The sequence below is a fragment of the Ursus americanus genome, chromosome 25, assembly GCF_024610735.1.
Source record: "Ursus americanus isolate L20-20 chromosome 25, mUrsAme1.1.p, whole genome shotgun sequence".
NCBI classification, from domain to species: Eukaryota; Metazoa; Chordata; class Mammalia; order Carnivora; family Ursidae; genus Ursus; species Ursus americanus.
Window position 1 is genome coordinate 8,009,357 of NC_142151.1, and position 23,338 is coordinate 8,032,694.

The 23,338-nt window shown below is 51.1% G+C and overlaps 1 protein-coding gene across 3 annotated transcripts in view; it reads right to left on the reverse strand.

Annotated features, from left to right (window-relative positions):
• Positions 1-23,338, reverse strand: part of ANO2 (anoctamin 2) — a 350,061-nt gene that overhangs the window by 306,592 nt on the left and 20,131 nt on the right. For all 3 annotated transcript variants that reach the window (XM_087855561.1, XM_087855560.1, XM_045781339.2), the window contains exons 2-3: positions 20,444-20,628; positions 18,896-19,222 (exon numbers count right to left, since the gene is read on the reverse strand). In XM_087855561.1, coding sequence (XP_087711687.1) covers positions 18,896-19,162 — 267 coding nt within the window. In that variant the 5' untranslated portion in view covers positions 19,163-19,222; positions 20,444-20,628. The remainder of the gene's footprint in view (positions 1-18,895; positions 19,223-20,443; positions 20,629-23,338) is intronic.

Below are 23,338 nucleotides of genomic sequence, written 5' to 3' on the forward strand. Positions count from 1 at the left end.
GGTCGTCCCCCTGCTGGCAGCATCTGATGGCCTTCTGTGTTCATCAGTTCAGATGTCCTCCTGGGGAGGGCCTTGACTTCAGAGGGGTGGGGCCCCTGTCAGCAGGAGAACGGGCTCTCCCCATCCTGCTCCATTCGGTCTGCACACCGCCCAGCTAGCCGAGGTTGCAAAAGGAACCTGGAGATGTTAGCAAACCCAGGCAGGAAGTAACAATGAGCAGATTCAACCTGGAAAAATGTGGCCATTGCATCTGGGGATAAATAATCAGAAACACAAATACTCAGGTGGGAGGGAGATGCCTGGAACAGGAAGCAGCCAGACAGCATTTGGACAGGAGCTTGCAATGTGATCTAGTGACAAAGAAATTGCTGGGGGATTCACAAGCTAGATGCACGGAGGTGATACCCCAACAAGAACAAGGAAGGAACAGGGGCGAGGTCGAACAGCTGTTCTTGGCCTCTCTAGAGGCCAGGACTAGGTGGGCCAAGGGATTGAGATGGCAGCAAGAGAGGTTCAAGTCAGACTCTAGAAAGAACCTTGTCACTACAAAGCATAGGGACATATTATCTGAAGTGATGGAGAAGTCTCTGGGAAGATGTTTGAAAGACATGGACACAGAAAGCCTGCAGGACAAGATAACCTGCAAACATCTCATGCAGCCCACCGAGGAAAAGGTAACTGCAGAAAATGGCAAGCTGTCCTGTTTATTGATGCCACAGGAGACAGGAGATGGAGGAAACCAAACCAGCCACAAACAATGAAATGCAAGATCTGTGAAAAGTCACACAACTGTCCTGCGTCTGAACAAGCTGGGAGAAGAGCTCCCATCTGCACACTGCCAGACTCCCTCCTCCTCGGGCCCATAAAGAAGATATTTTCCAATCCTCCCACTGGCTCCACTACCTAGGACATGGGAGCCTCAAAATGAGGCTCTGGAGACAAATCCCCCAGATACATGAGACCCAGTGGGGCCAATCAAATGCATTCCATCTGATCTGCTCCTTCACCAACAGATGGTTGCTCTGGAGGGAGTTAGGTTAGACCTCAAGAAGAACTTCCCTCTTGAGTTTTCCAATACCGCACAAGCAAGCAAGAGAGCCGGTTTTATATTCTCTCTTCCTCCTGTAGGTTCAAAGGCCAGAATGTGCTTAGAGCTGTGTGGTATATAGCATTTCCCACCAAAGCACAGTGAGAAAATTAGGGGAGTGCCTCCCTTCAAACAAGCTTGAGATGTGAAAGTCCAGGTTTAGAAAACAGATTTATGATGCTGATTATTCACTTTGAAAAAGGACCTACTATAACAAGTGACATGAAAACACTTCAAGCCTGATGAGGATTTTAAAATCCAGTATTCAGTGTAACAGGCGAGACTGCCAGCTCACACCAGGGCACAAAGATTGAAGACCCAGTCACAGGCCCAGGGAGGCGAAGGTCTCTCTGCTTCCAGGTGAGTGACCAGTCGGCCTTCTGGTAAGGTATTTGAGAGAGCTTTCCAGAGACCCCAGAAAGAAGAAAAGGGGGGGAAAAAAAGCCTTCTAGAGAGGGGCTCCCCAGGGCAATGTGACAACAGGCAGGTGTCGTGGTCTGCAGCTGGTCCGTGAAGCCAGACCAGAAGGGAGATGGGCATCACTCGGATGGGAGACTGCATCTCATTCATAGACAGGTCAGCCTGGAGGCCAGAAAAAAGACGAAAGTGCTTTAGAGATCTCTGGACCTGAGATTAAGAAACTAGAATAGCAACGAAAACTGAATCGCTTGTGTCCTTGACCAATTATTAAGTGTCCACCGTGTGTCAGATGTTCCCTCGAAACAATTCAGAGATCCAATGAGAAAACCAACAGGCAGGAGGCGTCACACGACTTGCCCAAGCTTAGACATCGCTTAGTGGCTGAGCTGGGACTCAGATTCAGTCTGGCATTCCAACTTTGCTTGCATCAGAACTTCCTCCTTCAGGAAACCTTCCAGCCCTGTTCCCCTTGGTTCCAGTCATCGCAGCAGGACACTCAGGATGTGAACGTACGTACGTAGGCAGATAAGGTCTGGGCAGTTGGCAATTACCCAAACCAGTGAAGGTGAGGGGCATCACAGATAAGCCACAGCCCTTTGGTCCTGGAGGGCATTACACTCTGCGTCTGATTCAGCTTGACTTAGGCTAAGATTAATGACTGAATTAGCTTCCATTTCCTGAGCATCCTAACAGCAGGAGGGAATGACCCAGAACGCAGGAAGCCTTGAGCAGATTAACCACTCCCCCTCCATAAGTAGCCACACATGGAATAAACCCGCACATTTACAGGGGTCATCCTGCATGACCCTGAAACACCGTCTGCCTTCCGGTTCCTTCATTAAACACCGACCTCCCCAGATGTACTGACCACGTCCTCCTCCTTCATCCCAGATCAGCAGAGAGACCTTTGCACTTAAGGGCATTCCAACCCGAATGTCGCCGGGCGGTTATGGCATTAGGCTCTGAGGTAAGCGGCTTACGACAGCTGGGGGAAAGGAAGGAGGGAGGCCTGTGTGGGGCCATGGTTCTTGGAAAAAGAAAGAGCCAGTATGGTGTGATTTCCAGAGCCCCGCTCCACCTGCTGGTGCCCAAAAGCCTGAAGCTTTGATCCCCGTTAAAGTGCAGCTGCTTCAGCAGGGCGACATGAAGGGTCTGAGGGAAAGACCTGAGAGTCCATACAGAGGATGTGGGGCGATGGGAGAACCGGACGGGGAGAAGCCACACAGAAGGAAGGCTGAGCACGCTCCAGACCAACGCCTCCTGGTCCCCCATACCCACTCTGCTGCCAGAAGGCAGGAAAGGGCAGTACGCACACCTGGGGATCATCCCAGCCCCGCTCCCCGGGGAAGCTGACCTTCACCCTGGCTCACTGTCCTCCCCACTGGGGCCCCAAGCAGCTCCGGACCCAGACCCCTGCGGTCTCCAGTTCTTGCCGTGCCCCGCCCCCCTCACCCTCCTGTGCAGCCCTGCTGCCTCTCGTCCCTGCCTGCTGGCTCCACACCCATCTAATGGTCTCAGGGCCCGTCCTGAGAGGATTGATTCTTGCCACAAACACAAATTACAAACCTCGTAATTAAAAATTATCTGCGGGGTGCAACAGTTCCCCAACCCATGACCTCCCACGTAGATAGGAGGGAAGACAGGTGTGCACCACAGGGAGCAAAGAGGTAAGCAGAGAATACTCGCAAGTTCAGAGGCTGCCTTTTCCTCTCCTGAACCTGCTTTAACTTCTGGCAACCCCGATGGTGAGAATAAGGCCATCCCTTCCCCCGCCCCAGGCTCAGACGACAGAAGCATTATCCCTGGAGAGGGGGGACACCATAGTGACTGAGAGCTCAGACTCAGGGTCTGTCTGAATCCCCTCCTGACACCTGCTGATTGACCCTGACCAAGTTAGGTAACCTCGGTGTTCTTATCTACAAGACGGGTAGTAGTAATAAATACTTCAGAGGGTTGTTATCAGGATTTAATGAGTTACTGGATGCACTGAGCACAGTGGAACAGTGGTCATTACTAGTAACAGGGAAAGCAGCAGCAAGATGCTCAGGGAGGGAAGGGTCCAGATTCCCATGGCAGGAGGGAGAGAACCACACCCGCTGCCACAACACTGGGACTACTAGGGACTGAATGAAAGTAGGGTCCCAGCGGCAGAGGGGCCTTCAGGGCACAGCCATGGGTCATACGGGCAGCTCCTGACACGGCGTCCGCAGCAAACAGCGTCTGTGTCTTGTTCTGGAGGACTGTACATTCACATTACGGAGACCAGCCTCACATAAACGCAACCACCACTAAGGGCTTTGCCACAGCGGTCTTTGGGGCCGTGGGACTTGCCCACCAGTGCAGAGCAAGAGGCTGCTGGCCGCAAGAAGAAAGGGAAGCAGCCGGAGAGGAAGGAGGATGGAATAACACGACAGGACAGCTGACAAGCCCCGGGGCTCCACCTCTGCCCTGGGAAGGGCACCAGACTCCCCTAATGCTGGACCTAAGGGCAGCCTGTAAGGGCTCCGGCCTAGCCCGCAGGTCTCCTGACCGCCCAGCTCTCCCTCCCCACTTCCTCCCCCTCCCCCCACGTCCCCCTACTCCTCCCACCCCACACCCTGGTCTTTGCTCCCCTCAGCCTTCTCCTCAGGGTGGGTGGCTCTGGGGGCAAGCAGCTTGCTGTGGTATTCTCTTCCCTGGTTGGAGAAGGAGGTGAGGGAACCAAGGAGAAGGAAGAATGGGAGAGGGCTCACGAGGAGCGGAGAAGGGACAGGTTCCAGGTGGCTGTGAGAGGGGCCCATTTCCAGAAAGCCTTCCCTGCCAAGCCCGACTCTTAAGGCTCTCTGCCGCCCCCTCAACGCTACAGGATACTGTCTTTGCTACACATTATGCTTTGAATCAATTCAACAAACACTGTTGAGTATTTGCTATGTGCCAGACACTGTACAAAGAAATAAAGCAGAAAACACAACCCCAGTTCTCAAAGTCTTCAGTCTATCCAGGGACAAGTGAAGCTCAGAGGGTGTACTAAGTGCTTCTGTGACGTTGTCCAAGTACGGAACAAGGAGCCTCAAATAACAGATACAACAGAGTATCAGAGGGCATGTTTAGGGGCGCCCAGGGGGCTCAGTCATTTAAGCGTCTGACTCTTGGTTTCAGCTCAGGTCAAGATCTCATGGTCATGGGATCGAGTCCCACATCAGGCTCTGTGCTCAGCGGGGAGTCGGCTTGAAGATTCTCTCCTCCGCCCCTCCCCCCACTCAAGTGTGCACATGTGTGCACTCTCTCTAAAATAAATAAATCTTTTTTAAAAAATAGCATTTTTAAATAGTGAGAAAGTTAGCCCCTTTCCAATTATCCTGCAAAGATAAAGTCTCAGTAAGATGCCAATATACCGCTAACCACTTGGACACTAGTGAAGCCTCCTTTCTCAACGAAGAGTGAGCAGGCCCCCCAGCCTGAGATCTTCTGCTGCCAGCTGTGTCCAGCCAGGAATGAATAAAGTTATTTTGTTTCTGGTGTGGTTTATTTTTGCAGTATTGGCTATTTGTTGGCCAGTGATATCAGTTCTCCATTTATAACAATGTAATATTTCCTTTTAAAATAAATTTAAGCTTAAAAAGTGAGCCAATTTAGCAAAAGTATTCAACAAATAACAGTATAGATAGTAAACGGGGATCCTGACAATCCCGCAACGGGTAAGCAGTGGATTCAAAATCACCATCATGGTATTCAACAACTGAAATTGTGAGACTTTCTGACCCAGAAAAGAAGCAGTCAGCACATGTGCCCTCATGAGTCTATCTGGTCTCCCAGCTAGACAGTAAACTCCCTGCACCTTCTCCTCCCTTTGGGGGTACCTAACCCACACAGTAAGCATTTTCATTCGTTTGGAACATGGGGAGGTTAAAAAATCAGAAAATTAAAGAAAGCATTGGACAGGTGAGAGAGCCAACTCAGGCCCACTGGCAGAGAGGAAACCCCACACGGTTCCTATAAAGAACTGTGATAACAGGGGCGCCTGGGTGGCACAGTGGTTAAGCGTCTGCCTTCGGCTCAGGGCGTGATCCCGGCGTTATGGGATCGAGCCCCACATCAGGCTCTTCCGCTATGAGCCTGCTTCTTCCTCTCCCACTCCCCCTGCTTGTGTTCCCTCTCTCGCTGGCTGTCTCTATCTCTGTCGAATAAATAAATAAAATCTAAAAAAAAAAAAAAAAAAAAAAAAGAACTGTGAAAACAAGGACACTTCATTTTCTGAAGTTTATAAAGTTTTCACCTGCGGTAGGTGCTGGCTGCAGGGCTCAGATAAGAAAACCGACCCAGCATGGCTGACAAATTTGCACAAAAGCACACGGCAGTGAATTCTGCTCATTGCCCTCCACACACAAAGTTCTTCCCACTACATTCTGCTGCTGAGCAAGTCCAGGGGACCCACAGGAAGTAACTCCTACCAATAGCCACTGGTTTTCTAAAACACTCCACTAGCAGAGCTGGCACTGCCCCGCCCTGCTCACAGACCACGGCATGAGCTGGTCTGAACGCACCCCCTACAACCCCATGGTCCACAGTGAGAACAGTACATAGCAACACACAATGCTGTAACCAGGGATGGGTGGTACATGCAGGGAGCCAGCGGCAAACCCACGCAAACTTAGGGCCCCGGGGCATCAGCTCCAAAGCCTTTGGGGTTCCTGTGCCTGCACCTGACAAAGAAAATACAACAGAACAGCATACCCATCAAATTCCGCTCCTTATGACTTCCTGTTCCTAAAAAAAGGTGCTAAAACGCCGCAGGCCCTCTCTGCGTCCTGGGAAACTTCAACCCTCCAAGGGCTTGTGGATGAGCTAAGTGTAAGTTCCCTGGGCTGGACGAGTTCAGAGAGTAGGGGAAACACAGCTTTAGCTACAACGTTCACAGCCAGACATACTCCACCCTTCAACACCTGACGGCAATGGATGGATCCCCGAGCAGAAACTCAACAAGACAGTTACAAGAATGCCAGTGGTCACCCGGCCCCTTGGACTGCCGAGCTGGACACGGAGTCTGGCTGCTATCCATGGCGGGCTGGTATACAGCAGATGAGACCCCCAAACCAGCGATGCTCAACGGATGGTGAACACATTCCGAAGCCATCAGAATCCACCCAGGGCTTCCTGGGAGCCATCACGCCATAAATGGCAATCTCCATGAATCCTGCTGGGAAGATTCACAACACTCTTGCCTTAGCTGAGCTCCAAGTCAAAAGGGATAGAGGGACAAGGGAAGGTGGGGTCTCCACAGTGCACTGTCCACTTCAGAAGACTGTGACATGGCTAACAACCCTGCCAGCTCTCCTTTCTTTTGCTTCCAAAGTACTGTCGGTTTGTCCTCTTCGCAGTCATGGTGCACAGAACAGGGAAGGCTGGGAACACATCAGGGCATAATAGCTGTTGTTTGTGGCCTGAAGGAAACATGAGCACTATCTCCCCTGGAGAAGAGCCATCACCCCGCTCAGACTCACCAATCCACTCACCCTCTGCCCATCCAGGGCAAAGGTCAGCCTTCTGAGCAGAATGCATCCCCAGGTGCCTATGCTCACAAATGCCCAAGCAGGCAGGGGCCTTGGAACCCACAAGAGCTGTTAGAGCACCTCCAGGTCATCATGCTCTTTGTAGAACCCTCTACAAAAGTCCTTCGATTACCAACATGCTTAATCCCAACATTCAAACAAACACAAATTTTAGTGGAAGAACTCACACGATAGGCAACAAAAAACCACAACCAAAACTAAGTTGCCAAACTAAATATGGTTGGCCGATTCTAAGTTTTCCCATTAGTATTCCTGTACTTCTCATCCACTTCCTTTGCCCCAGCAAGTATTTCCTGAGAGACCAGCCTCCAAAGGTTAAAGGAAAAAAACAATTGGGGGGGGAGGGGTAGAGGGAGAGAGAGGGACTCTTAAGCAGGCTCTACCAGCAGCACAGAGCCCAATGTGGGGCTCAATCTCACGACCCTGAGATCATGACCTGAGCCAAAATCAAGAGTCAGACACTTAACCAACTGAGCCATCCAGGTGCCCCTAAGAACAATTTTAAATTGAGAAAATTATCTTTATCACTGCAATTTTCCAGTTAAATGAGAAAACAGTATCAATTTTTATTTCAGCACAGATGACATCAGTGTACGTCACAGGAAGTTAGGACTCTCAGGTACACAGTTTGAGAATCCCTGATGATGCCCAACCTTCTTTTCTAGATGGGGAAGTCAAAGTCCAGAAAGAAGCCAGTTGGTGGCAGAATGAAACCTAGAACCCAGTCTTCTGGTGCTCAGCCCAACCCTCTTTCCTCTCCATGTCCTTCTTGGGTTCAAGCATATCATGGACTAAAGCACACACTTTCAAATGTGATTAGGCATGCAGGCCCCAATAGCGGGGGTGGCGGTGAGTAAGGGCTCAGCTGTCACAGTGTGCTCAGTTGACATGCCCCTCAAATTAGCCCCCTGCCTCAGGACTCCCCAGGAACCTTCTCTGGGCCAGCCAGTCTCGAGAGAGTAGCCAGTGGGTGTCCCCATGGGATCTCCCTTCCCACAGCAGCCAGGCGGGACCACCACTCACTGCCTGAGGCTTCTCCTAAGCCTTAGGGGTTATGTGCAGGAGTTCATAATCTTTTTTGGGCCTGGAACCCTAAGACAGTCAGCTGAAATCTAGAGACCCATTCTCAGAATATTTTTAGATGTGTAACATAATTAACAGAATGAGGAGGGACTAAGTATACAGAAATACAGTTACTAAAATATTTAAATGTAAACTCGTGATCTAGTCATATACTCACTTCTTTATCAATACATGAAATAGCAAGACCTGGCAGCATATCTCAAAATTGTCATCATTTCAAAGTAACGATGAGTATCCATGCTTTTGGAGATTCGTGCAACAGCTATATAACCCAGTAGGAACCTACGTGTGATTTCTGTCAGCAACAAACTCACAGGAACTCACAGGGATGTAGGTTTGTGCCCATATCCTTAATTGAAGTAACCGCTAAGTTCCAGTTAAATGTTGGTGAAAATAAAGCACAGTGTTCTACCATCCAAGCTTATGAATTCTGCCCCTGAATTCTATTCAAAGAACTCCCAAGGTTTAAAGAGCTCCTGACACTGCCTCACAGCCCCAGGTTCATCAGGAGGTACTGAGGCACCCAGAGGAGCTGACCGGGGGTGACAGGGAGACCCTGTCTTCAGTGAGGAGATGCTTCAGGCTGAAGCAGCCCCAGAACCATCCTCCCCACCTACCAAGCATCAAATATGAGCCCCGGATGTCTCCAGACCTCGAAGGCTCAAAGACCCTGCCACTACAACACCCGCTTGAGCTAAACCTTCTAACCTGCACAGCTCCCCTAGCGGCTCCGTGTGCAGAGACTGAATCCCGCCCAGAGACCTGATAAGAGTCTGAGACTCAGCCTGCTCACTTCTGCCAGGACCCGAGCATCCGAGGCAGGCAGAGGGAAGGTGATCCAGCCAAGAGCTTCCAGGCAGAGGCGGACTGGGAGTCGGCCAGATAGTCTGTCACTCTGCTGGTACCCAATCTTACTGCACTTGACTCTCTGCAGTCAGGTCAGCATCCCCTAATAGACCACGAGGTCCTTGAAGGCAGAGACCACATCGTAGTCACACTGTGTCATCAGCTCCCAGGATGGGATACCTGCAAATGCTCAGTCAAGATCTGCTAAACGAGGGGCGCCTGGGTGGCTCAGTTAAGCATCTGCCTTCAGCTCAGGTCATGATCCCGGAGTCCTGGGATCGAGTCCCACATCGGGCTCCCTGCTCAGCAAGGAGTTTGCTTCTCCCTCTTGCTCTCCCTCTGCCCCTCCCCTAATCCTTCTGTCTTGCTCGCTTGCTTGCTCGCTCTCTCTCTCAAATAAATAAATAAAATCTTAAAAAAAAAAAAAAACTGCTAAATGAGAGGCAGGAGAGGGTGGCAGAGACAGAGCCTGGCAGGTTCCCCCCAGAGCTTATCCCTTGAGTGTCTTTACAGCTGAAGTGACTGTCCAAGCAGCCTCTGCCCACAAAGACCTCGAACTTTCCAGCTGACAAACCGAGAAGGGCCTTCTTTCCCCGTGTCTCTCTCAGAGCCCCAAACACCTAGTACTGCCCTGAAGGGGAATGATTAGCAGGACGGAGACCAACTATCCCCTGACCCTCTCTTCAGCAAATGCAGAGACTGATGCCAATACCCTTGGAAAGCATAAGGGCTACTCAAAATATTTAACAACCAGCATGGCATATTACGGGAGAAGAGGCACCAGCCCCAGACCCCGGCGCCGTCGGACCAGGAGCGCCCGTCGGACCTCAGCCGTGCAGGAAGATAGCAACTCAGGCACCAGGACGACAGACTGAACAGAAGGAAGCTTGCCCTCTTGACTTGCTTGTGGCACAGACTCTCTATCACCAAGATTTCATTTACTTAAAACATTAACTAGCACTGTGAGCTTGTATAAGCCACATCCTCTCAACCTTAGGCCCTGCTCTCTGACTGAATTGAAAGAAATGATCCAAAGCCCTCCCAGCTCTAATATCCCAGGGTCGCATTTTCTCACACCTCACTGGTTGCACCTGGTAACAGAAAACCAGCAGGACACACCGCCAGCTCAGTGGTGCCCGGCGCAGGGCCCCTCAGCCAGGCCAGGCACGGACCGTTGCCCTCTGCTCTGTAGGGTGGGACTGGCAAGTCAGAGCCCGGACACCCCTTCCAGCCCCTTTTGAGGAATCCTGGAGAGCTCTGGAAGCCCTGACCAATAGAGGAAAGACCCCAGGCATGAAGGACCTGAGAGCGAGTCACACCCCAGCTGCGGAAACCCTCGGCCTGCCTTCCACTAGACCCGCAACCCGACCTCTTTCACAACCCGGACAGTGCTCATCTCCGGGTGGGGGACTGTGTAGACAAAATGCCGCCCTGGACAGTCGTTTTAAGAGAACAGGGGGAGCTGCTGCAAGGCCCAGCCAGGCTCCTGACTGGCTTAATAAGGCGTTTTAGGTTTCCTATGCCAAGAGGACAAGAGCTGCTCTAACCACCTCAGCGGGGATGCCATTAGCATTGAGTGAGAATACTGAGTGTAAATTTTTTAAACTCCTTGGAAAAGGAAATATGTACCCAGTTTGGGGGGGGGGGTTGACTTCCTCCCTTCTCTCTGTACCCCCCCACCAGGCTGCAGAGAGGCCTCCCCTGGGAGATGAGGTCCAGCCAGCCCTGCGGAGGCTCTGCTCTGCTCAGCTGTGCAGTCCCGGGGGCAGGGGTTGCCGGGGCTGTCTTTGTTGTGTCCCCTGAAGGTCCCTTGGGGGCAGGAAAGAGAGGCAGGTGAGAAGCAGAAGGCTCCTGCATGCGGCTTCAGCGTGGGGCACGCGGGACAGGAACACAGGCAAAGCCAGGGGGAAATCAGCACATTTTCCTCAGTCATTAGCACAAGTCAAGTCAACAGCAGCGCACATGCTCCCCACACTCATGAGAGCACAGCAGCCATCACCAAGACACTGCCTGGATTGGGGCATCCTTAGACCCACATTTGCATTTTCCCTGTGTTCGATGGAGCCTCTCCTAAGAATTCTGGGGAAGGGGGAATAGGAAAGTGCTATCAAGATGACATGATACTCTATATGGAAAACCCAAAAGAAGCCACTCCCAAACTATTAGAAGTTATAGAGCAATTCAGTAACGTGGCGGGATACAAAATCAATGCTCAGAAATCAGTTGCATTTCTGTACACGAATAACGAGAACGAAGAAAGAGAAATTAGGGAATCCATCCCATTTACAATAGCACCAAAAACCATACGTTACCTTGGAATTAACTTAACCAGAGACGTAAAGGACCTTTATTCTAGAAACTATAAATCACTCTTAAAAGACATTGAGGAAGACATAAAAAGATGGAAAGATATTCCATGCTCATGGATCGGAAGAATTAACATAGTTAAAATGTCCATGCTACCCAGAGCAATCTACACTTTCAATGCTATCCCGATCGAAATACCGAGAACGTTTTTCAAAGAACTGGAACAAATAGTCCTTAAATTTGTATGGAACCAGAAAAGACCCCGAATCTCCAAGGAACTGTTGAAAAGGAAAAACAAAGCTGGGGGCATCACAATGCCGGATTTCGAGCTGTACTACAAAGCTGTGATCACAAAGACAGCATGGTACTGGCACAAAAACAGACACATAGACCAATGGAACAGAATAGAGAGCCCAGAAATGGACCCTCAGCTCTTTGGGCAACTAATATTTGATAAAGCAGGAAAAAACATCCGGTGGGAAAAAGACAGTCTCTTCAATAAATGGTGCTGGGAAAATTGGACAGCTACATGCAAAAGAATGAAACTTGACCACTATCTCACACATACACAAAAATAAACTCCAAATGGATGAAAGACCTCGATGTGAGACAGGAATTCATCAAAATTCTAGAGGAGAACATAGGCAGCAACCTCTACGACATCGGCCAAAGCAACCTTTTTCATGACACATCCCCAAAGGCAAGAGAAACAAAAGATAAAATGAATTTATGGGACTTCATCAAGATTAAAAGTTTCTGCACAGCCAAGGAAACAGTCAGAAAAACTAAGAGGCAGCCCACGGAATGGGAGAATATATTTGCAAATGACACTACAGATAAAGGACTGGTATCCAAGATCTACAAAGAACTTCTCAAACTCAATACACGAGAAACAAATAAACAAATCAAAAAATGGGCAGAAGATATGAACAGACACTTTTCCAATGAAGACATACAAATGGCTAACAGACACATGAAAAAATGTTCAAAATCATTAGCCATCAAGGAAATTCAAATCAAAACCACACTGAGATACCACCTTACGCCAGTTAGAATGGCAAAAATAGACAAGGCAAGAAACAACAATTGTTGGAGAGGATGTGGAGAAAGGGGATCCCTCCTACATTGTTGGTGGGAATGCAAGTTGGTACAGCCACTCTGGAAAACCGTGTGGAGGTCCCTTAAAAAGTTAAAAATTGAGCTACCCTATGATCCAGCCATTGCACTAGTGGGTGTTTACCCCAAAGATACAGACGTAGTGAAGAGAAGGGCCATATGCACACCAATGTTCATAGCAGCAATGTCCACAATAGCTAAATCGTGGAAGGAGCCGAGACGCCCTTCAACAGATGACTGGATTAAGAAGTTGTGGTCCATATATACAATGGAATATTACTCAGCAATCAGAAAGAACGAGTTCTCAACATTTGCTACAACATGGACGGCACTGGAGGAGATAATGCTAAGTGAAATAAGTCAAGCAGAGAAAGACAACTATCATATGATTTCTCTCATCTATGGAACATAAGAACTAGAATGATCAGTAGGGGAAGAAAGGGATAAAGAAAGGGGGGGTAATCAGAAGGGGGAATGAAACATGAGAGACTATGGACTATGAGAAACAAACTGAGGGCTACAGAGGGGAGGGGGGTGGGGGAATGGGATAGACCAGTGATGGGTAGTAAGGAGGGCACATATTGCATGGTGCACTGGGTGTTATACACAACTAATGAATCATCGAGCCTTACATCGAAAACCGGGGATGTACTGTATGGTGACTAACATAATATAATAAAAAATCATTATAAAAAAAAAAAAAGGAAAGTGCTATCAAGGGCTTGGCAGTCATCCCCAGTATGACAAAGACCAGATGGAGTTCAAATCCCAGCTGGATCACTTCGTTGATGTCCCCATGATGGAGACGCTAGCCTCTCACCTCCTTAAAGAGACAAGGCTAACAGCCACCTAGCAGGGGAGTCACAAAGACTAACTGAAGGAGCACAAGTCCACACAGAAGGCATTCAGGAAAGTTGGTTTCCTGCCGTAAAACCATGGATTAATGACAGAGAGTAATTTCCCAAAGTCACCCCAGCTCCGTCCACAGGCCTAGGAGGACACATGGTCCTACCAGCTGTTTAATCAGATGTATAAAAAAAACTCTTCTGAAAAGGAAGTGGGAACAGGTGGTGATGACAAAGGTCAAGAAACAGTGGCCTCTGGTTTTAAGAAAGTAAGAAGACATTCTGACTTTCTTGGCCCACATTTTTTCCCTGAAATGAGCGCCCATGGGAGATCATGATGTCCTAGATCTCAGGTGCCCCCAGCCTATTTCTCTGGCTCATTACAGTAATTCGGGTTGAGACGCCAGATGTCCAGGGCTATAGGGGGAACAGTCAGGTGTTAGGGCCATCCTATGGCTTGTGGGGAGGGTCTTCTCTCTGCAGAGAGGGAAGGGATTTGGTCAGTCCTGGGCTCCCACCTGCTACCAAGTCAGAGAGGAGAGCACTGCGTCCTGAATAAAGCCGTGGGCCCCTGGTGCCTCCCAACTGGCACTCGGCCCCTTCCACGCCTTCCTCTGCCCAGAGCCGCCCAGGGACCAGCCACAGATGCTGAATAAAGGCAGCTCTGCTCTCGGTTCTCTGGCTCCCTAGTCCCCGGAGAGCTAGTCCAGAGCAAGGTATCCCCTGAGCTCCCTGTCAATGCCCTCTCCTCCACTCCCAGTTTAGAAGGTCCAGCTGCCCACATAGATGAAGTTGTGGGCCATGCCTGCTGGAATTTCAGGGCCTGCACGGTGGGAGAAGGCCTTTACACCCCAAGTCCACACACGCCCCTGGGCCCATCACATGCACTGCACTGCACCTGGCTCTGGGATCCCCCTGGTGCCCCTCGTTCATCGGAGTCTCTGCCTCTGTCCTTCCGGCTGTAGTGGTCAGGGCAGGGGGCTTGGGAGAGGTTGGGAGGAGGCATGTCACAGAAGGCCTTGTTCAGCCCACCCACTCCACAGCCCCGTCTGGAGGCCGGAGATGGGTGAGTCCCTCAAATGCTCACGTTCACCTCCCACTCGGCAGCGATGCCCATCTCCAGACAGGTAGCCCTCGTGTATCCAAACTGGCAGTGAGGAGGTAGGCGTCTCTGCCACCCATAGGCCCATAGACACCTCCAGCGATGTCTTTAAATGAAATTCTAATCGAATGGCTACACGTAAGAAAACATATACGCAAACTGTCATTTAGTCATCTGATAAATACTAAATAGCCTTTCAAATATGAACATGGACAATGTAATACATGGAACTACGCCTACTGAATAAAAAAGTAAAACACCAAATGGAAGGCATCACCAATCATCATCCTGTGTCAAGCACACTCAGAGAGCAACCAGGGTCGGAAATGACTCCTATGATATTCAATCAATTAGGATTTGATGGATGCAAAATTCGTTTGATCTGTAAGGCTAAATGAATACTTTTTAATGGGTCTCTGATAGAAACCCATTTCCTCTCCATTTATCTGAAAATCAAATTGAAATCAGAGCCTAAAAGACAGCATAGCCCAGCAGGGCAGGGACTGCCGAGCAGGTGGGGATAACGGCACCTGCCCTTCCCGTGGCCGCCCAGGTGTAGCCAAGCAGCAGCCCCGCTCCTGTGAGGTGCCAGCTGCCGCTCAAGGCAAAGACCGAGCATCCTGACAGAGAGGAGTTGTGCCGGCCCCAACGGGCCCCCGGAAGAGCTGCTCAGGGCCTCGGAGGCTCCAGCAGATGAGTCTCCAGCCAGTGTTTAGCACCAACAGGGTGGCATCGGGGAGTGGGGGGTGCAGGGGAGAGCTGGAGACAATCCAGGACTGCTGGCCCAGAAGGAGGGGACAATTCCTACTCCATCTTGTTGGGGTGGCACACAGTTGGAGCCAACATGGGTGCCCATTATCCTTAGGGAAGTGACTAGGTAACCGCAGTGGCTGCAAAGCACTTACCCATTAGGAAAAATGGGTTAGACGCACATGCAGCGTGGTCTCCACATACAGGGTCGACAGGAAAAGTCAGAAACAGAATGAGTTGTGAAACAGAGTGCCTCCTGAGTACATTAAAAACATGTCCAGTTTCAAGAAACTGTCATAGCCAGCAGAGCCTAAGGAGGCAGGGGAAACGAGATGCAATGGGGTGTCTGGGATGGGATCCTGGAACGGAAAAAGGATGGTAGGTAAAAACTCAATCTGAAGAAAGCAAAGATTGAACTTAATGATAATATATCAATATTGGTTCATCAATTGTGACAAAAGCACCGTATTAACACAGATGTTGATAGCAGAGGAAACTGGGGATGGAGTATATGGGAACCCACTGCCCAATTTTTCTGTACATCTGAAACTTCTAAACAATATAGTCTATTTTCTAAATGAAAAACTTGCATGAAACAAAGACACCATCATACGTTTCCCAGAAACATACCGCTCTGGAATGACTGCCTGTGGAGGCAGCAGATAGTGAAGAATAAGGAGGTATTTACATAAGTGATGAGCGGGTCCTCCTGCAGACCAATGATGATAACATGTTGTGACTGACAAGTGCCATTAACTTAGCACTTTGCATCAGAGGTCCCAAAACTAACAATAATTAATTTTTAGCACAGAGAGAGAGGGAGGCAACACTGCAGGACTGTAGGTCACAAAGGGTGCATGAGTGGTGGGGGCTCTGGTGACAAGGGGGTCCAAGTCACCTGGAAGGGCCTGTTGAAGGAAAAGAGTTAAGTAGGCCGTGAAGCTGGGGGAGGACGTGGGGGAGGCTGGGAGCGAGGCGCTTTTGACTGGCTGCAGACCGGAGACAACCATCCAGGACACACTCCATGCCCCCATCTAACACTGGTCAGTCCCAAGAGCTATTTCTGGGCCCTCCTAACTCCCAGCCAAAGCTGGGAGACTCTAAGAGCAACCAAAATGGAACCTGCTGGTGGGTAGCAAAGTTGGGAGTGATACTGGTAGCAGTAGTAAGGTCAGGGGCGCCCGGGGGGCTCAGTCGGTTTAACGTCTGCCTTCGGCTCAGATCATGATCCCAGGGTCCTGGAACGGAGTCCCTCATCGGGCTCCCTGCTCAGCAGGAGCCTGCTTCTCCCTCTCCCTCTGCCTGCCACTCCCCCTGCTTGTGCTCTCTTTGTCAAATGAATAAAATCTTAAAAAAAAAAAAAAAAAAAAAAAAGAGTTGCCAGGACAGTTACATTTGAATTTCAGATCAGCAACAAATAATTTTTTAAGTACCTAAGTAGGTCCCAAATATTTCACAAGACATACTTCTGCTAAAGTTATCTGCTGTTGATCTGAAATTCAAACGTAACTAGGCATCTTGAATTTACTAAATTTGGCAACTCTAAATAACAGTGATAGCAGGGACATGCAATGTTACTGTTCTAAGTACTTAATTCGGTTGTCTTGTTTTCATCTTCAAACAACCCGATAAAGAATGTATAGCTATTCCCTTTACACAGACCTGGAAACTTTGACTCCAAAGGAGCAAGTCATTCACCCAGGGTTGTGAGGCTAGCTGGCACCAGACCTGGGATGTGAACATCTGTCTCTGGGCTCCAGAGTCCACCCTCCTGAGCATGATGCTGTTTCCCAGCTGAGCAGCTGGACGAGGCCCAGGCCTCTGCTCCCTGACCCCCAGAGAGAGGTGTGGGGACTGAGCCGCCCACGGTGGAAATGCCAAGAGCTCCTGCCTGGTCCTCAAAACAAACTACTACCTCGGGGCGCCTGGGTGGCACAGTGGTTAAGCGTCTGCCTTCGGCTCAGGGCATGATCCCAGCGTTCTGGGTTCAAGCCCCGCATCAGGCTCCTCTGCTATGAGCCTGCTTCTTCCTCTCCCACTCCCCCTGCTTGTGTTCCCTCTCTCGCTGGCTGTCTCTATCTCTGTCAAATAAATAAATAAAATCTTTAAAAAAAAAAAAAAACTACTACCTCGAGAAACCTTCCCACCAGACTCCAGTTCGAGGCACCAAGTGAGCTCTGGGTTTCAAAAAGTGAAAATCAAGAGAGCAAGGGAGCCCCAATTAGTCTTCAAAGAGTACAATCCCTACATTGGTGGAAAGAATGAAAGAAGCAGCTCCTACTTTAATGGTCTAGATAAGCAGCACAGGTCAGTAGGACAAGGGTCTGAGCCAAGCTACATGCCATCCTTCCTGGGGTCAGAGAAATGGATGAATGACCCCCGGGGGTCCCTTCCAGGTTGGGGACAGTATTGACTTGAATCTTACAAAACAGATGAGAACGGCATCACACCCGTCAGCATGACTCTATTTAAAATAATCCTAATGAGCATTTATTGAGCACCTACTATGTATTATACATGGTGCTAGATGTTTTCATTGCCTCATCTATTAACGGGACCTGTAAAACTACAGCCCGGCAGGGCATTTAACTCTCTTGCAGATGAGGAATGTGAGATTCAGGGAGATCACTTACTTATTCGACTAACACTTGTTAAGCCCCTACTACACTACTTTATTCTTTGGACTCTGTCCTAGGTGCTAGGGATACAGAAGTGAACCAAACAAGACCCCTGCCTTCATGAAGCTGGTTGGGGCACAGATAAAAAAACAAATCTATCATGTTGTTTCAGGTAGTCATGCTAAGTGTGATGAAGGAAAGTAAAGCATGGTCAAGGAATAGAGTGATGGGGTGGGAGTACTTTAGCTAGAATGGTCAAGAAGATGTCTGGAAAGAGATGACAGTTAGGAAGAGGTCAGAAGTGAGGGCCTGAGCATGCACAGGTCTGGGGAAGGGCGCCCAAGGCAGAGGGGACAACCAGTCCAAAGGCCCCGAGGTAAGGGTGACCAACACACAACCAAGAGAAGGCCAATGGGCTGGAGCAGGTATGAGAGGGTAGGAAGGGTAGAAGATAAGTATGGAGGGGATGGTTAGGGCAGGTCGTCTTTAAAGGATCACTGTGATATGAAGAAATGGATGGATGGATGGATGGATGGATAGATGGATGGATGGATGGATGGATGGATGGATGGATGGATGGATGGATGGAAGGAAGGATGGAAGGATGGACAGATGGATATGTACATAAATGGATTTCCATGGATTCCCTTAAGCAGCTACTGACCAGAGGTGAGAACATACGTCACTCACAAGTTGATAAAACATGTCCAATGTTCAGTTTCCAATGAATCACCTCCCTCAGAGGGCCCCAGGCAAGCACATTCCTTAGTGAAGTATAACCCCCATAGAAGAATGTGATCCAAAGTTCAACAGGCAATCTGGGTCTTCATCTCAAAGAAACCTTTGATGAAGGCCACAGGATAGGGTTTTTGAGCACCAGGAAGAAACGTCTCACTTCCAATCTCTAACTAGGCCAATGCCCACAGAACAGAATGGCACATCCCTACCGCCACCACTACCTGGGATCCCCTAGGCAGAGGCACCAGCTATACCAAGACTCTTCCTCAAGTTCTTTAACAAGAAAATCTGGTTTGCCCACCAGATTAAAAAAAAAAAAAAATGCCACCTGCCAGAACAAAGCCAACTCTCCCTGCAGGTAACACTGATCACCAGGACCCCAGCCTTGCAGGGCCATCCCATCCCACGGCCCTTTGCCACCTGCCCAACCTCACCTCCAAGTCCTTCTCAAGCTCCAGCCCAGCCTCCATCAGGTTGTGCTCAAACTCCTCCCGCTGCTCCTTCTTCTCCTCCTCCAGGGCATCGAGTGGCCCCAGCTCAATGTCACCGTGGCCCCCAGCATGAGGGTCCTTGCCCGTCTCCCCATTGGAGACGATCGCCAGCGACTGGCCAGGGAAGCCCTGGCCAGGCTGCACCCCACGTTTCCGGTAATGGTAGGCGAGCACGTAATCGACCTTCCTCTGGTTGTCGTGGAAGTGCATGCGGCTCAGACGGGCCTCCGAGGACACTGGCTCGTTGGCATCCAGGTAGTTGTTGATGACCTGGCCAGAGAGAACGGGACAGGTCCGGTGAGGAAGAGCAAGCAGAGGAGGCTGACCTTATGCTCTGGGCCCCGGGAGGTGGACCAGGAAGCCCCTCAGGCCCAGAGGCCCTGACTCCCCCCAGTGAAAGGACAGAGTGGCCTATGTTCTTCTGCCACACCCAGCCCACACAGCCCTCCACCCACCTGTCCACAGCCTGGCCACCAGTACCGTCAGACCCACTCTGGCAACGATGAACACACGTACGCTCGCACGCACGGACAGTATACCCAGCAGCAAAGCCCTGTACGTCCTCGCGTGCCCGCACAGCACTCCTGCACACTCACACAGAGCACCTACACGCAGCACCCCCGCACCGGCTCCCCTGCACACACATCTGTGCACACACACAGCACCCCAGGGCCCTCTGACACACACGCAGCCCTCCACACACTCTGGAACACACTCACACACACCCATCTCCTTGCAGATCTGCTGGCCGGCCTGCAAACACGCGCATACTTACACACGCACATTACTCACTGGCAAGTTCTCCGGATCCATCAGAACAAAGGCCAATCTCTTGTCAGCAGGCCCACCCCGGCCGCACCCCACAGGGATTCACTTGGCACTATGCCCCTCTCAGCCCCACATCCTCCTCTTCCTCCTCTCTGCAGCCACCAAAAGGGACCCTGCCAGAGACCGCAGCAGGGGGACCGACTTCTGCTCTCAGCCAGCCCGGAGGTGGGAGGTTGAGAGAACAGGAGGAGAAAGAACAAGGCGGAGCAGGAGAGGGACCTGCCTCCCTCCCTTTGGGTGTTTCCCTGTTTATGGCTGGTTTGATACCCATCTGCCTCTGCAGCCACCTGAGAGGTCACCTGGGCAACCAGATGAAGCGCCAGGCACAGGGGAGAGCCTCTGAGCAGCCACGGCAGAGGTCTGGCTCCTCACACCTGTGAGGGGAGTCAGGGAGTCTGCAGACCAACAGGTGGGAGCACGCGGCCTCTCACAGCTCCCCTTCCCTGTCCTCTGCCCACAAGGCTCCAGCGTGCCTGGGACTTGGAGACAGAGGAGAGGAGAAGGCCCTCACAAAAAACCTGGGCCTCTCTCTCTCTCTCTCTCTCTTTCACACAGACACACACATCAACAAACACACCTGCCCCGCAGGTGGAGGGTGCCCCAGTCAAGAGGCTCCCTTGGGGCCCCCAATAGGGTCAGCCTTTACCCCACCCCAGCACTCACCGAGCCGCTGCAGGAGCTCCCTCCCCTGGAGGGCGGGCCAGATTCTCCATCAGAACTACCCTGCTGGCCTGGGACTTGGGGACCTGGCACCTTGAGGTACTGCTGTCCATGTTTGGGGCCCTGGCCCCCTCTGGCCACTGCCCGAGGGCTCAGCCGGCGTGGGGAGCCAGGGAGCAGTGGGATATCTGTGAGAGGGAAAGACAGGAGGCAAAGCAATTTCAGGTGACAAGAAACCCAGGACACAGAGAAACTGAGGCACCAAGGGAGAGAAACTGGGATATACTTAAGAAAAAGGCCACACCTTCTCACAGCCTTGGTTAGCCAGATTCACACTGGGCAGGGGAGAGTGTAGAAGGAAGCAGTGGGATGAGGAAGAGGGTCTCACTACACACACACACACACACACACACACACACACAGGGCCTGCAGCCACCAGCAGAAGCTCCTTCAGATGACGGCTATCGCAATCCCTTACAATTCCCAACGAAGAGGAGACACTGGCTCAGGTGAGCCAGGGTGGGTGGAGCACTCCTTGGAGAGACACCCTGAATTAAGGCTTGAGTTTTAGGGTCTCTCCCAGGGCACCCAGGCCAGCCGGCACCCTGGCCGGCCCTCATGCCCCTTAAGGAGAGAGCAAGGACAGACAGACCAACTGTGGGTCCCCTGAGGGCAGAGGCCTGCTCTGACAAAAGCACTGTCTCCAATGCCCTTGAGGGGTTCTCATGCACCTGTCACCTCCACCAGGGCCTCGGAGCTCCACAGCCCCTTCTCAGTCCTTCCCAGAGCAGCCCCCTGACAACCTACAGCTGGAGCCAGTGCTATGTCAGAGAACTTCCAGCTTCGCCCCTGCAGGGAAAGGACGCAGGCCGGTGACAGAATTGCAGAATGTCAGAACTGGAGGGGACCGAAGTATTAAATACTCCGCTTTACACCAAAACACCCTAGACAGGGCCGACGAGCTGCCAGGATCTCGAGGCTGACCAGACCCAATCTGTCCTCATCTCTGAGAAATACTCTTTCTAGCCAAGCAGCACAGCGCAGGGCACCTAGGCTTAACCCTCAGCTCTGCCACTTGCTCTGAGACCTCTCTGGGCCTCTTTCTTCCACCTGTAACATGAGAATCCCAAAAACTGGCAGGGTTGTGGTGAGAAACCAAAGGAGAGATACATACACAAGACACCCAGGGCAGTCATCAGCCCCCGGGTGTGCAATGAAAGGTGGTTATTATAATTATTATCATTTTCGTTTTGAGCTGTGTACAAGAAGAAATCACAGCCCGGACATCCAGCTCAGCCCCTAGCACCTGCTACAAGAAGGAATGAACAAAAAGCAGCTTGAAACAGAGCTTTCCGGTCAGTCACCAGGTTGCGGAGCAGCCCCTTAGGCGCCCGGCTCTCTACTGGACAGTTTAGGAGCCCTAGAACATTCGGTCCCTGTACTGGAAAACCTGATCAACTCCTCACGAAGACAGAGCTGGCAGGCAGGAAGCACAATGAAGACCAGCAGAGCAGAGCTCTCATAATTTACTGATACACTGTGGGCTCTAGTCCCTACTGTGGGAGACCAGCAAGGCTGGGAGGCTTCCAGAGGAACTGAGCCTGACGCTGGTCTTGAAGGGTGGCCGGGTTCTGAAAGGCAGGAGAAAACACAAAAGAAGGGCAACAGTGGGTGTGCGTGCTGGTGGCGTGAGGAAGGGCCTGCAGCTCAGGATGGCAAGGGAGGGGCTTCCTTCCTCAGTCCCTCGTCTTGCCCTATCCCTCTCCCCTTGTGCCTTTCTGCATGCTTGCCCACCACCTGGCCCAGGGCAAAACTGAGAACAGGGCTCTACGGCCCAGGAAAGGCTTGGAAACCTCCAGATGCATGTCAAAAGAGCCCAAGACCACCCTGACGTACACCCGAGCGGATGACAAAGGTGACGCTCACCCAAGCCTCCTGGAAAGCTATATTCCCACTCACAGCTGTGACTCGAGGTAGCTCAGATTCAGGCTCAGCCCCCAGCTGCAGTCAAACCACGATCCAGGAGCCACAGGCCCCTGAAGGCACAACCCGGGGCTTGAGGCTGGCCTCCATGGCCCCGCCAGTCATCCCAGCAGCTCCCTCTGCTTGCCTCTGACACAAGGACCACGGCTGCCTGAGGCCCTGCTTCCATGCCCAACTCCTCCCCTCCACCAACCAACCAACAATGAGAACACAGCATATGGCTCTCCAACTCACAGAGGTGGAGAGACCCAAGACGGCTGGCCCCCACCATGAAATGTCGGGGCAGGGTGGGGGGGGTGGTGAGTGAAGCCTGGGCATCAGGATGAATGAGGCAGGTGAACCCGCTCCACAGGACTCCTCCAAGAAGCTGAGCAAAGGCGAACTGAGTCTGATCAGGAGGAAAGGCCATCATATACAGCCTATGGAACGTGTTACCCATTCGAAAATCATCTTTCCTTAATTCACCGTTCACTTGGCTCTTGGCCGAGGCTGCCGTGCACAACAGATCCCTGAGTGTGCAAGACTCAGCTGCCTCCCTGGGCTCTGGGTGCAATGGGGGCATGGCTTACCCACTTCTGTAACAATTGGATGGATTTTCACAAAGCTTGGACCTGGGGCTTCTTCTCCACACTCTCACCCTTTGCCGGGATACTCTCATTCACTCCTATGGCCTTAATTATCACCTATGTGCTCATGGCCCTCAGCATTTTATCTTTAACCCTTATTTTCTTCTAGCCCCTGGATCCAAACATCCTCCTGTCTACCTGGCATCTCCACCTGGATGCTTCAGAGCCCCCTTCAAAACCTACATGTCCCAAACCGAACTTGCAATCCACTCTGCAGAACTCTCCTCCAGTGTTCCCTGCCGCTATGAAGGCCACCTAGGGATTTTACCCTGAAACATCTCCCAAATCC